The 13611-nt window shown below is 36.3% G+C and overlaps 1 protein-coding gene across 2 annotated transcripts in view; it reads left to right on the forward strand.

Moving 5' to 3' along the window:
- Positions 1 to 13206, forward strand: part of LOC116876935 (B-cell receptor-associated protein 29) — a 48426-nt gene extending 35220 nt beyond the window's left edge. For both annotated transcript variants that reach the window (XM_032873381.1, XM_032873382.1), the window contains exons 7-8: positions 5722 to 5822; positions 12052 to 13206. In XM_032873381.1, coding sequence (XP_032729272.1) covers positions 5722 to 5822; positions 12052 to 12087 — 137 coding nt within the window. In that variant the 3' untranslated portion in view covers positions 12088 to 13206. The remainder of the gene's footprint in view (positions 1 to 5721; positions 5823 to 12051) is intronic.
- Positions 13207 to 13611: the final 405 nt, after the last annotated feature.

Here is a 13611-nt window from a genome sequence, read left to right on the forward strand (position 1 = left end):
GTATGTTTATAGGAATTTATCCATTTCTTCTGGTTGGCCAGTTTGTTGGCATGTAATTTTTCACAGTAGTCTTTTATAATCCTTTGTATTTCTGTAGTGTTGTTTATAACTTCTCTTTCACTTCTGGTTTTACTTAAATCTTCTCTTATTTTTTCTTAATAAGTCCAAGTAAAGGTTTATCAATTCTGTTTATCTGTTCAAAGAACCAGCTCTTAGTTTCATGGATCTTTTCTATGGCTTATTTAGTCTCTTTTTCACTAATTGCACTCTGATCTTTATTTTCTTCCTTTTACTAACTTTGGGCTATGTTTCTTCTTTTTTTTCTAGTTCCCTTAATTTTTTCTTGTGTTTTTTTTTTTTCCTTGTTTTTGTTTTGTTTGGTTTTGGTTTTTTTTTTTTTTTTTTTTTTTGAGGGAAGCCTATAAACTTCAGGAGAATTGCTTCTCCTGCGTCCTGTAGATTTTGGAATGTCGTATTTCCCTTTTCATTTGTCTCAAGTATTTTTTTGTTTCATCTTTGATTTCTTCATTGACCTGTTTTTTAGTAGCATGTTTTTAACTTTCATGTATTTGTGCTTTTTTCCAGTTTTTTTTTTCTTGTCATGTATTTCTACTTCTATACCGTTGTGATCAGAAAAGATTCTTGATATGATTTCAGTCTTCTTAAATTTATTGAGATTTCTGGGGCACCTGGGTGAGTCAATTGGTTAAACGTCTGCCTTCAGCTCAGGTCATGGTCTCAGAGTCCTAGGATCAAACCCTGTGTCAGGCTTCTTGCTCAGCAGGGAATCTGCTTCTCCCTCTCCCTCTCCTCTGCCTCCACCCAGCACAGCTCATGCTTGCTTGCTGGGTCTCAAATAAATAACATCTTTAAAAAAAACTTTGTTGAGACTTCTTTTGTGGCCTAACATGTAATCTGTCCTGGAGAATGTTCCATGTATACTTGAAAAGAATGTGTATTCTGCTGGTTTTGGATGGAATGCTCTGTATATATTAAGTTGATCTGGTCTAATGTATCATTTAAGACCAATATTTCCTTATTAATTTTCTGTCTGGGTGATCTATCCATTGCTGTAAGTGGTTGTTAAAGTCCCCTACTATCAGTATGTTGTTGTAAGTTTTTCCCTTCGCATTTGTTAATATTTACTTGGTACTCCTATGTTAGGTGCGTAATTATTAAGAAGTGATACAACTTCTTATTCAGTTGATCCCTTTAATACCCATTTTTGTCTCTTTTTACAGCCTTTCTTTTAAAGATCATTTTGTCTAGGAGAACCTGGGTGGCTCAGTCACTTAAGCATCTGACTCTTGATTTTGGCTCAGGTCATGATATCGGTCATGAGATGGAGCCCCATAACAGACTCTGTGCTCAGTGCAGAGTCTACTTAAAATTCTCTCCCTCTCTCTATGCACCTCGCTTTCCCCCCACTTTTGTACTCTCTTTCTCTAAATAAAAAAATAATAAAATAAAAAATAAAGTCTATTTTGTCTGATAAAAGTATTGCTATCCCAGTTTTCTTTTCATTTCCATTTGCATGGAATACATTTTCCCATTCTGTCACTTTCAGTTTAGATGTGAAGTGAGTCTCTTGTAGGCAGCATATAAATGAGTCTTGTTTTTTAATACATTCAGCCACCTATGTATTGATTGAAGCATTTAGTTCATTTATATTTAAAGTAATTATGTACTTACCACCATTTTTTTAATTGTTTAGTGGTTTTACAGTTCTTTGTTCCTTTCTTCCTGCTATTTTCCCTTGTGACATGATAACTTTTTTTAGTATTATGTTTGGATTCCTTTCTCTTTATTTTTTGTACATTTAATATAGGTTTTTGATTTGTGGTTACTGTGAGATTCATATATAACAACCTGTGAACATAGCAGTTTATTTTAAACTTATGATCATTTAAGCTTGAACAAATTCTTCAAACACTACATGTGTTTGAACACTCCCTACCCCCAATATTTTGTTTTTGACATCATGTTTTATATCCTTTTATTTTGTGTATCTTTAACTAATTATTGTAGTTATAGTTTATTCACCACTTTGTCTTTTAACCTTCACACTAGCTTTACAAGTGGTTGATCTACTACCTTCACTATATGTTCACTTTTTACCAGTGAGATTTTTTTCTTTCATATATTTTCTCAGTTTTAGTTATAATTTTCCTTTCTTTTTTTCTTAAGGAAATCCTTCTAATATTTTTTGTAAAGTGGTGAACTCCTTTAACTTTTATTTGGCTGGGAAACTTCTTATTTCCCCTCCAGTTCTGAATGACAACATTGTCAGAGTGTGCTTGGTTATGTTTTTTCATTTCAGCACTGTGAATATATTTTGCCACTCTGTGCTAGTCTGCAGAGTTTCTGCTGAAAAATCAGCTCATTTCCTTATAGAAATCCCCTTATATGCAATTAATTGCTTTTCTCTTGCTACTTTTAAGATTCTTTATCTTTGGTCTTTGACATTTTAATTATAATGTATCTTGGTGTAGATCTCTTTTGAGTTCATCTTGTTTGGGAGCTGTGCTTCTTAGACTTGGGAAGATCCTCAGCTTAGTGAATTTTTCAGCTATGATTTCTTTAAATAAGTTTGATGCCCTTTTTTTTTTTTATTATATATATACCCTTTTCTCTTTCAGTTGTCCTTCTGGGACCTATATAATCTGAATGTTAGTATTCAGTGTTGTCCCAGTGGCCCCTTAAACTGTCCTCATTTTTAAATTCCTTTTCTGTTTTCTTTTTCTTCTTTTTTCTCTTTCTCCTTCCTTCCTTTCTTCCTTCCTTCCCCTTTTTCTCTTTCTCGTTCTTTCCTTCTTTCTTCCTCTGTTCTATTTAGGGGACTTTTTTTTTTTTTTTTTTTTTTGAGACAAAGCAAATGCATGACCAGGGGTTAGAGAGTGGTTAGGGGCTGAGGGAGAGAGAGAATCTCATACAGGCTCCACACCCAGTCCAGAGCCCAATGCAGGGCTCAGTCTCACAACCCTGAGATCATGACCTGAGCCAAACCGACTGAGCCACCCAGACACCCCAGTTTGTGTGATCTTCATTAACCAGATCACTAATCTGTTCTTCTGTATTATCAGATCTTCTGTTTATCCCCTCTAGTGTATTTTTTTTTATTTCTGTTATTGTATTCTTCAGCTCTGATTGGTACTTTCTTATATTTTTTCTTTGTTGAAGTTCTCAGAGTTTGATAAGCATCTTTATGAGCATTACTTTGAACTCTTTATCAGGTTGATTGCTTAACTCCCTTTCATTTAGTTCTTTTTCTGAGGTATTATCTCACTCTTTTGTTTGGAACACATTTCTGTCTTCTCATTTGACCTAACTCTGTATTTGTTTTTAGGTATTAGGGAATTCAGCTACATTTCCCAGTCTTTTTTCTTTTTTCTTTTTCTTTTGGAAGTTTTTATTTAAATTCTAGTTAGTTAACATACAGTACAATATTAATTTCAGGTTTCGAATCCATTGATTCAACACTTACATACAACCCTTACATACAACACCCGGCTATTTAAATAAAACATTTAAATATAATTAAGTATAATTGGGGCACCTGGGTGACTCAGTTGGTTAAGCATCCAACTCTTGATTTCAGCTCAGATCATGATCTCAGGGTCCTGCCTGACATTGAGTCCTGCAACAGGCTCTGCACTTGGCATGGAATCTGCTTGAGATTCTCTTTCTCCGTCTCCCTCTGCCCCTTTGCACTCTCCAAATTAGTTAATTAATTAATTAATTAATAATAAATAAATAATAAATAAATAAATAAGTGGTAAGTGTGATTTAAAATTCAGTTCTTCAGTTACACTAACCACATTTCAAGTGTTAAATAGCTGCTTTCAGCTAGAGGCTGCTATATTACCCAGCACAGATGTGTCCAATAAATGTCCTATAATACAGGAAGCTTATTGACAACATTGTCTAGAAAGTGCTGATACAAAAGCCACTTTAGTTGAAAGTGACTTATATACATAAAAATACCCATATGGTGTCTTTTCAAGAGGAAAGGTAACCAGATTGTTTATAAATAGAACCTATGATTTCATCCTGTTATGCCTAAAAAGTGACTCTAATTTATAAATCCCACTTTTTTTTACTAAAACTTCTACCCTAAAAGATTATAAATGCAGAACTTCTAAAGACTACATATGCAGAATCATATGTAGAGTTAGTTCAGGATTTGCAGAATTTTTCCAAACCATCTTGTACTGATCTTCCTTTCTACACCTTTGCTCGCTATCTTCTCCATAATGTGCTGACTTTAATGTTTATAATATACAGATATATTTTTTAAACTTCTGTCTAATCTGCTAAGACTGTAGCTCCTTGTAGACAGAGGCTAATGTAGAGCCATTTTTGTGTATCATATTGAGGTAAAGCCTTTAAGTGTCACACACCCTTATATTTTTCAACTTTGTATAAGAAAGGATTGTCTTTGCTTTGAAAGAAATACGGCCACTCTTCCTTTGGTGAGAATGAAAAATATTTTTTTCTTCCTCAATTTTTTCAAAAGCATACCCTTCTAATAAATTCTATACTATACTGATTGAGTCCAGGATGAATCAGAGAAGATTTAGGATGAGCTTGGAACATCTTATGCCAGAAAATAGAGTACTCAGAAAATGATGGGGACATAGTCAGAAGATGTAAGATCCAGCTTGACAGGGTTCCCACTGGCCATATCTGGGAGAAATTAAGTAAATCTTGAATTATAAGCTGTTGAAAAAATAAGAACCTATGAGTTCATACTGATGATATATGGATTAATAGATAGTTGGGTGGGTGGATGGAAAAGAAAGGAAGCCCCTTGTTTATAGTAAAATGCTGACTGATAAATGTGGATGGAATGGTGAAGCTGGAAAATCACCATTGTACAACCATCACAATAAAGATTGGCTTAGGCAAGAATTATCAGTGGATGCTAATTATAAGGTAAAATTTTGACAAGGAGCAAGATACTTACATAGTCTTGTCTTCCTGTATACTCCTTCTTAGTTATGAGGAAGAAAATCAGTATAAAATGGAAAAGCCAGTGAGAGGCAGATGGGCCACTTATGTAATACCTTGACCGACATCAGCATCACTTATGTGATATTTGAGTGTAAGTGGGATGCATAACCTGAATTTAATCATGAGCAAACATCAGACAGAACCAAAATGAAAGACATTCCATTGAAAAAAATATGACCTGTATTCTTTAAAATGTCCATGTTACAAAAGGGGAGAGGAATGCTGGGAGAAAGCTGAGGAACTATTCCAGATTGAAGGAAACCAAAGAAACATGACAATTTAATGCTAATCTTTGCTCTAGGGCTGGATCTAGATTCAAAAAAAAATTATAGAAAGCACATAATTTAGACAGTAGTGAAGACTGGAACATGAATGGTAGATTAGATACAAAGTATTATATTGATATTAAATTGCCTGCATTTGCTAACAATGCTATATGGTTATGTTAGAGAACACCTTTTTTCTTAGGAAATACACAAGTATTAAGGAGTAAAGGGGCATGATGTCTGTAACTTATTCTCAGATGATTCAAGAAAATAATTTTGCATGTGTGGAGAGAAAATACAGTAACAAATGTACCGCATCTTAACAGTTGGTGAATTTGAGCAAGAGCTACAAAGGAGCTTTCTATTTAAGTCTTGTACCTTTTCTGTAAATTTAAAATTATTTCAAAATAAAAATTTTAAAATTCTATCCCCTGTTTTCTAGCCCTCTCTAAGGCACAGAATGATGTGATGACAATGAAAATGCAGTCAGAGCGACTTTCAAAAGAATACGACCGACTCCTGAAAGAACACGCAGAACTTCAGGTGCGTGACCTGCACTTTGTGGACCTGAAATACTAATTACTATGTCAGCTGTTTGAGTTATTTGTCCTTCCCAAATCAAGAAGAGGCACTCGGTCCTGGCTTTTTTTTTTTTTTTTTTTTTTTTTTTTTTTTTTTAAGATTTTGCTTATTTGTTTGACAGACAGAGATCACAAGTAGGCAGAGAGGCAGGCAGAGAGAGAGGAGGAAGCATTCTCCCTGCTGAGCAGAGAGCCTGATGCGGGGCTCAATCCCAAAACCCTGGGATCATGACCTGAGCCGTAGGCAGAGGCTTTAACCCACTTGAGCCACCCAGGCGCCCCTCGGTCCTGGCTTCTTAAAAATGATTAAGGAAACCAGATTTTTCCCTCAAGAGTCAAGATGAGGACATTGCATGAAAATACAAGACAGTCATAGCGTGGAGAATTACCAACATGCTAACTTACAGCATTCTAGTTTTAGTGAAATTTTAAGCAAAAGAATTGAGCCACAAAAGTGACGAGATTGAAAAACAGACTGGATCTATAAACATTTCATCTTGCCATTGGCAATGTTTGCTCTATTCATGTCAAAAAATAAGGTCAAAATTTGAAGTCTCACCTCACACTACTTCTGTCCCAGTGTTTTAGGTCAAAACCTATGGCATTCAAATACATGATTTGCCTCCAACATGGATATAAAGACAGAAATGGGAAAAAACCTTTTGTTAGTAAAGTCACAGAGTCAAGGGCTATAGCTTTTCTTTCTCTTCCCCTCCAGCCCAGCAAGAGTTCGTGGCCTGCATTCCTCCATGCTAAATCTATCGCTTCCCTCTTGATTTGGCAGCCCCCAATCTGAATTGATTTCCCAGCCAGTCTTTGACCACATGTGGGGAGAATTTGGGGGAAAAGATCATTCCAGAGGCAGCCCTGGACCTCTTAGTTCCTCCCGAGATGGAGAGCCTGTGCTCTTCTGCTCTCGGTTTGGATTTATCCTGAGAATTTGACAGCTTTTGTGGCTATCAACTTTTTAGCAATCACAGCTCTATAGTCGTTTCATGATAGGAAAAGCACTGGTCCCAGGACTCATTTCCCTGTTAATTGTTCAGGGTCTGGCACTGTGCCCAGCAAAGGGCAAGCAGATACTATATTGATAGACCTTAGAATCAGACCGACCTGAAATAACTCAGAATCTCATATTAACTGATTTTATGACCCTGAACAGTTTATGATACCCCTCTGTAGCTCACTTTTCTTCACCTATAAAGTCAAACTAATAATAACACCAGGCACACCAGGTTTTCAATAGAATTAAATAGAATGTGTAGGGTACTTAGCATGGTACCTGGCTGATAGGAAACACTCAAGAAATTATACCTATTAGAGTTATCATCAGCATACATTCCTCTGTAGAAGTTCTGCTGGAAGAATGACTTATTCTTAACCAGCCACTTTAGCCTTGATTTAGAGCCAGCCAAGAAGCAATCCAAAATACATATGTAATGTGGTATTCCTAACTGAGTTGCAAGTTTAACTAATCTACTTTGACAGCAGGGCAGTTCAGAGAAGGGTGGATACCCTGTGTGCTTCAAAACTAGGACACCAAGAGCTCAGTTTACATGTTCTAGAGTAGGTGGTTAGATGTTCAGCAAGACCACCCTTTCCCCATCTTTAAAACACAGGTCCTTGTGAGTGCCTGGGTGGCTCAGTTGGTTAAACATCTGCTTTCAGCTCAGATCATGATCACTGGGTCCTGGGATCAAGCCCCGCATCGGGCTCCTTGCTCAGCAGGGAACCTGCTTCTCCCTCTGCCTCAGCCTGCCATTCCCCCTGCTTGTGCTCTATCAAATAATAAATAAAATATTTAAAAATAAACAAACAAGCAAACACATGCAGGTCCTAAAATTGGTGACTTCACCATGGCCTGATGAGAATTACTCCAGGGCATCCTTCAAGAGCCACCATGGAAAGTGAAGGAACACTTAAGAAGCCTTTGGCCTAGAAATAGAACTTTTTCTCTCCCATTTGTGAGGTCAGCTTGTACTCAACAGCAAGAGTATCCACACCAGTGGACTTTGCCAAGAGGTCAGAAACATTTAGATCCCTGAATGGAGAAAAGAGAAGCAGGAATATTCCCTCATTTTCTTATGGCCAGTGGCCATCGCTGAGTGTCCCCGTTATGGTAACTGCTAATCTCTTAATCCCTGAAGAATATATATGACAGTGGGATTCCCTCAACCCTTTTTCTTTCCCCTCCCAAAATCACCTCTGTTTGGAGCTTATGCATTCTTGATAACAAATGTTAAAAAGTTTTTCGGAGTAATTCCTTCCCCAGAAAGGAGTTGTAACACCTATGTCTTTGAAAAATGACCCATCCTAGAGATGCCAAGTGCCACAGTGAGAGTTGGGCCTTGTTCACTGGTGCATTTAAGGCCTTGATCTACATTCTTCTTTTATTTTTAAAATATGTAAGGGGAGACATTTATTGAAGATGTGCCCTGGACCAAGCACTTAGCTAATAGCTTCATATATGTTACTCTGTTTACTTTAATCACAACCCACTAAATTAAAATATTTTCTTACCCTATTTTGTGGATGAGGAAAACAAGACCCAATAACAGAGGTGTTATATAATCTATCTAAAGTCACTGAACTAGAAACTAGGTGCAGAGCTGGATTCAAAATCAGGAAATTTTTCTCCAGATTCCCCATCATTAAGAACTCTGCTCTTTGGCCTGTTCGGTCATGAGACTGTGTTCTTGGATCCATTGTCTTCCTAATTCTGCTCACTCAGTCTCAGAGAGCTACATTTCCCAAGCCCACTTTCTCTCCTCTGGGCAAGTTCAGCAACAGGAGGCACAGGAGGAGACTGAAGGCAGGAGGGACAAAGCCAGGGATTTTTTTTCCACCTGGTGGCCCTAGCTCTGGTGTCCATGACACTGTCTCCTCCTTTGTCCCTCCAGCTGGAAGAGTGGTGGTGGTTCTGTGCTAATCCCTGAGGTCTCCTACCACACTGCCCCATGCGTCTGCTCTTTCATCACCTGTAAAACCAATTTCCCATAATAAATAACTGTTTGAAGAACAGAAGACCTCTTGGCTCCATAGTTTGCCAGTTCTCTAAGCGCCAGGTAGATGACTTGACATCCCCGCACCTTGGCTTCCTCATTACTTAAATGAGAGTTATAATACCTTATGAGCATTAAACCAGATTATCTACAATACAGGAAGGCACTTTAAATATTTTTAAACAAGAAAAGCTCTATGTCCCCATAAGATACTAGTAGTTCTTTCTTGATTGGACACATTTTTTTTCCCTACTCATCCTCCATTGTCCAGTATGAGACCTTGTAGAAGATTCTGAGATTTAAGTGTCATTAAATGACTACCGTTTTTTTAAAAGTGGCTCATACACTTTGATATTCACCTTCTGAAGTCTACTTGAGAAGCAAAAAAATTGCTGTAGACCATCTATAGTAGAAAGCTATATCAACTTGCCTTTCATGAATTTTGTTTCTATTGTCAAACCAACCTTAATAATTGAATTTTATCTTTAGAGTTCCTTGGGAAACTTAGCTTTCTCAGTTTTGCATAATTGATTTACTTTAAATAAAGTAACCATAAAGTGACCATTAAAATATTAAGGAAATAAAGGTGAAAGAGGGGAAAGCTGGTTTCCTTACCATAAACGAATCCCACTTTGCATTTTTAAAATCTGTCTGGATTTCCCCATTTGGTCCCCTCCCTGTTATAAGCACTAAATAAATATTAGAAAACAATCCCTTCAAGATAGAGTCTTTGTCTTTCCTTGTTTGCCCTGGCTCTCTTCTAGAAAAGAAAAGCAAAACTAACTGAAGATTATAGGCAGCACTTGCCAGTTTTCAAATTTTATTTTGGAAAATCACCCTTTACTTAAGGGAGTTATCCAGAATAACAGCTCCATTAAAGCCATGACTTTTTAATCTTCATATCCACTTTTATTTTGAGTAAGTGCAAGATTATTTCCCTTTTTTTTACTGAAGTATAATTAACATACAGTATTATATTAGTCTCACATATACAATATAATGATTCAACAATTTTGTACATTTCTCAGTGCTCATCACAAGTATACTCTTAATCCCCATCACCTGTTTTATCCATCCCCCACCCACCTCCCTTCTGGTAACCACTGGTTTGTTCTCCGTATTTAAGAGTCTGTATTTTTGTTTGTCTCTTTTTCATTTTGTGCGTTTGTTTTGTTTCTCAAATTCCACATACAAGTGAAATCATATGCTATTAGTTTTTCCATATCTGACTTATTTTGCACGGCATTATACTCTCTAGCTCCATCCATGCTGTTGCAAATGGCAAGCTTTCGTTCTTTTTCATGGCTGAGTAATATTCCATGATACACAAACATGTGCACACCACATCTTCATTATCTGTTTGTCTATGGATGAACATTTGGGTTGTTTACATATCTTGATTATTGTAAATAAGGCTGCAGTAAACAGAGGAGTGCATATATCTTTTTTTTTTTTAAGATTTTATTCCTTTATTTGACAGACAGAGATCACAAGTAGGCAGAGAGGCAGGCAGAGAGAGAGGAGGAAGCAGGCTCCCTGCTGAGCAGAGAGCCTGATGCGGGGCTCGATCCCAGGTCCCTGGGATCATGACCTGAGCCGAAGGCAGAGGCTTTAACCCACTGAGCCACCCAGGCGCCCCGCATATATCTTTTTAAACTAGTGTTTTTGTATTCTTTGGGTTAATACCCAGTAGTGGAATTACTGAATCATATGGTAATTCTATCTTTAATGTTTTGAGGAACCTCCATACTGTTTCCACAATGGCTGCACCAGTTTATATTCCTACCAACAATGCATGAGGTTTTTTTTTCTTTACTTCCTTGCCAACATTAATATTTCTTGGGTTTTTGATACAAGTCATTCTGACAGATGTAAGGTGATATACCTCATTGTGATTTTGATTTGCATTTCCCACAATGTGATGTTAAGCATCTTTTCATGTGTCTATTGGCCATTCATAGGTCTTCTTTGGAAAAATGTCTATTCAGTCATCTGCCTGTTTTTAATCCAGTTATTTGAGGTTTTTGGTGTTGAGTTGCAGAAGTTCTTTATATATTTTATAATATGTAATAAATAATTAATATTGTATATTAATATATAATATATATTAACCTCTTGTCAGTTATATCATTTGCAAATATCTTCTCCCATTCAGTAGGCAAAGCTGTGATTTTTACCTAAAGTGTCAAGATATATACAAACAGGGGCACCTGGGTGGCTCAGTGGGTTAAGCTTCTGCCTTCGGCTCAGGTCATGATCTCAGGGTCCTGGGATCGAACCCCGCATCGGGCTCTCTGCTCAGCAGGGAGCCTGCTTCCCCCTCTCTCTCTGCCTGCCTCTCTGCCTACTTGTGATCTCTCTCTGTCAAGTAAATAAAATCTTAAAAAAAAACAAAAACAAACAAGAAACAAAACAAAAAGATATATACAAACATGTGAAAGTGGTACCTTATCATTCAAAATACCTCCTCTAATCCTGTCTTCTGATTTGGTTGGTTAATGTTAACATTGTTAAAGTTGCTCTGAATCCATTACTGCTCAGCCTGAGCAAGAGATTGGTGAACCTCTCTTCTGCAAGCAGTAACACTTCCAACTCCATTTTATGAGGGTTTTTTTTTTTTTCTCAGTGTAGACTTTTGCGTTCTTAAGTGCAAATGATCTCTTAAGGTTAATTTCTATCCCATTTTCCTCCAGTTTTAAATGATATCATCTTGTGATCAGAGAAGAGTATAATTTGAGAAGTCAGTTCAATTGGCAAATATCTGAAGAAAAAAACACACTCAAAGAGTCCATCCCATCTGGGGGTTTTGTGTCCCTTCATCCTTTCTTTGCCAAAAATCTTAATTGGGTTTGTAAGAAGGGAATTTGAGAAATTTTGTTTTCCTAGTATAACCTGTGAAACAAAAGCAAAATGGATTAAAGCAGGGATATAAATGAACTTACCAAGAGTGTTATTTTTTCCCCTTTAGACTTTTTTTTTTTTCAAATAAAACCCACAAATTTGTAGTTTTTTTAAGTTTGAGACTTTCTTAATCCATGTTTTCACATTTGATTATTTTCATAATTAATAACCATACACAGAAAAGATAATTTTTTAAAAAATTCCTTGTAATATCTACGAATCTCTTTTTCACTCTTTGTTGTAACTACTTACCTAAGTCTTTTTTTTTTTTTTTTAATCACCCTGCAGAATTGTTTGGGAAAAGACAATAAGAAGGGCTTGTGAACTTTGAGGGAAGATTGTACGATGCCATGTGAAGACGATCACTTTGTTATCATGTTAGCCTCTAGAACATTTACAATTCAGTTCGGAAGAAGGTACTATTTACGACCAGCCAATAATTTTTTTAATGCCATGTATAGACTGTTATCATAACAGCATTGTCACAATATTTGATGATGTTTCAGATCTATTCTAAAGTCTATATTCCAGCTCTCACATAAAATGTAAGCATGATAAGCACCTGTTGAGATATTGAGAGTAACGCTGGTGTATGGTTGCTGTTTGCCAATAAAAGGACAGATTTATAGCCAGTTACTTCCAAAACTAGATTTTTAAGTTGATGAAACCATTAATAGCCTTGAAACCTTGATGAGTTTTCAGTAATAATCATAACCTATTTAATGAGATGATGATAATGCTGATATATTTGAAAATAGTATTCAGTATCAGCAAATTTGTTCATAGGGAGATTAAATAAGGACAAAAGATCAGAATTAGCCACTGTTTGTATAGGGAAGAATCATAAAGAACAAAAAATAAAAACAGTGACCTGAGCTGTTTTTTATAAGCCTGATGACACTATAGCTTATTCTTAGAGGACAGCTATATTAATAACTATATTTTTGTTACTTTGCTTCTACATTTGTTGGACTGTTTTTGTTGACATTGGTGTTAATACATAATTAGTAGTTGTTACACCTTTTTAAAGTTCATCTGGTAATGAAGTTTACATCTATTTGTATAACGGCCATACACTGAACTTAAAATTATTATACAACAATGTGAAATTCTTGACTCAGAAAGCTAATGTACAACATATGCAAAGAGCAATGTTTCCCATCGCCATGAGAGTTACTAATTATACAAATATTACCTCAAGTACACGTATGCTGGGGTCACAGTTTCTCTGAGATGTATCTGTGTTCTGAAAGCTAAATCTTAAATGCTATTTTTTCATTCATATTCCTTTGGAATCTCCTTCAGCACATGATAGTGATCGTAATAGTATTAATATGATTTAGGTTGTTCCAGTGTTTAGACATGAAAGTCATCTTCCTTGTCTCATAAAGACTTAAATATAAATGAAAATGGAAAATAATGACCAGAGTTTTTACTTTCCCAGTATCTGTTTCTTTTTTTTCTTTTAATTTAATTTTATTTTTTCCAGTATTCCAAGATTCATTGTTTATGCACCACACCCAGTGCTCCATGCAATACGTGCCCTCCTTAATACCCACGACCAGGCTCACCCATCCCGGCACTCCCCTCCCTTCCAAAACCCTCAGTTTGTTTCTCAGAGTCCTGTCTCTCATGGTTCATCTCCTCCTCTGATTTCCTCCAATTCACTTTTCCTTTCCTTCTCTTAATGTCCTCTCTGTTATTCCTTATGCTCCATAGGTAAGTGAAACCATATGATAATTGACTCTTTATGCTTGACTTACTTCACTCTGCATAATCTCCAGTCCTGTCCATGTTGATACAAAAGTTGGGTATTTATCCTTTCTGATGGAGGCATAATATTCCATT

The sequence above is a fragment of the Lontra canadensis genome, unplaced genomic scaffold (genome assembly GCF_010015895.1).
Source record: "Lontra canadensis isolate GAN:19392208 unplaced genomic scaffold, GSC_riverotter_1.0 scaffold48, whole genome shotgun sequence".
Taxonomy (NCBI): Eukaryota; Metazoa; Chordata; class Mammalia; order Carnivora; family Mustelidae; genus Lontra; species Lontra canadensis.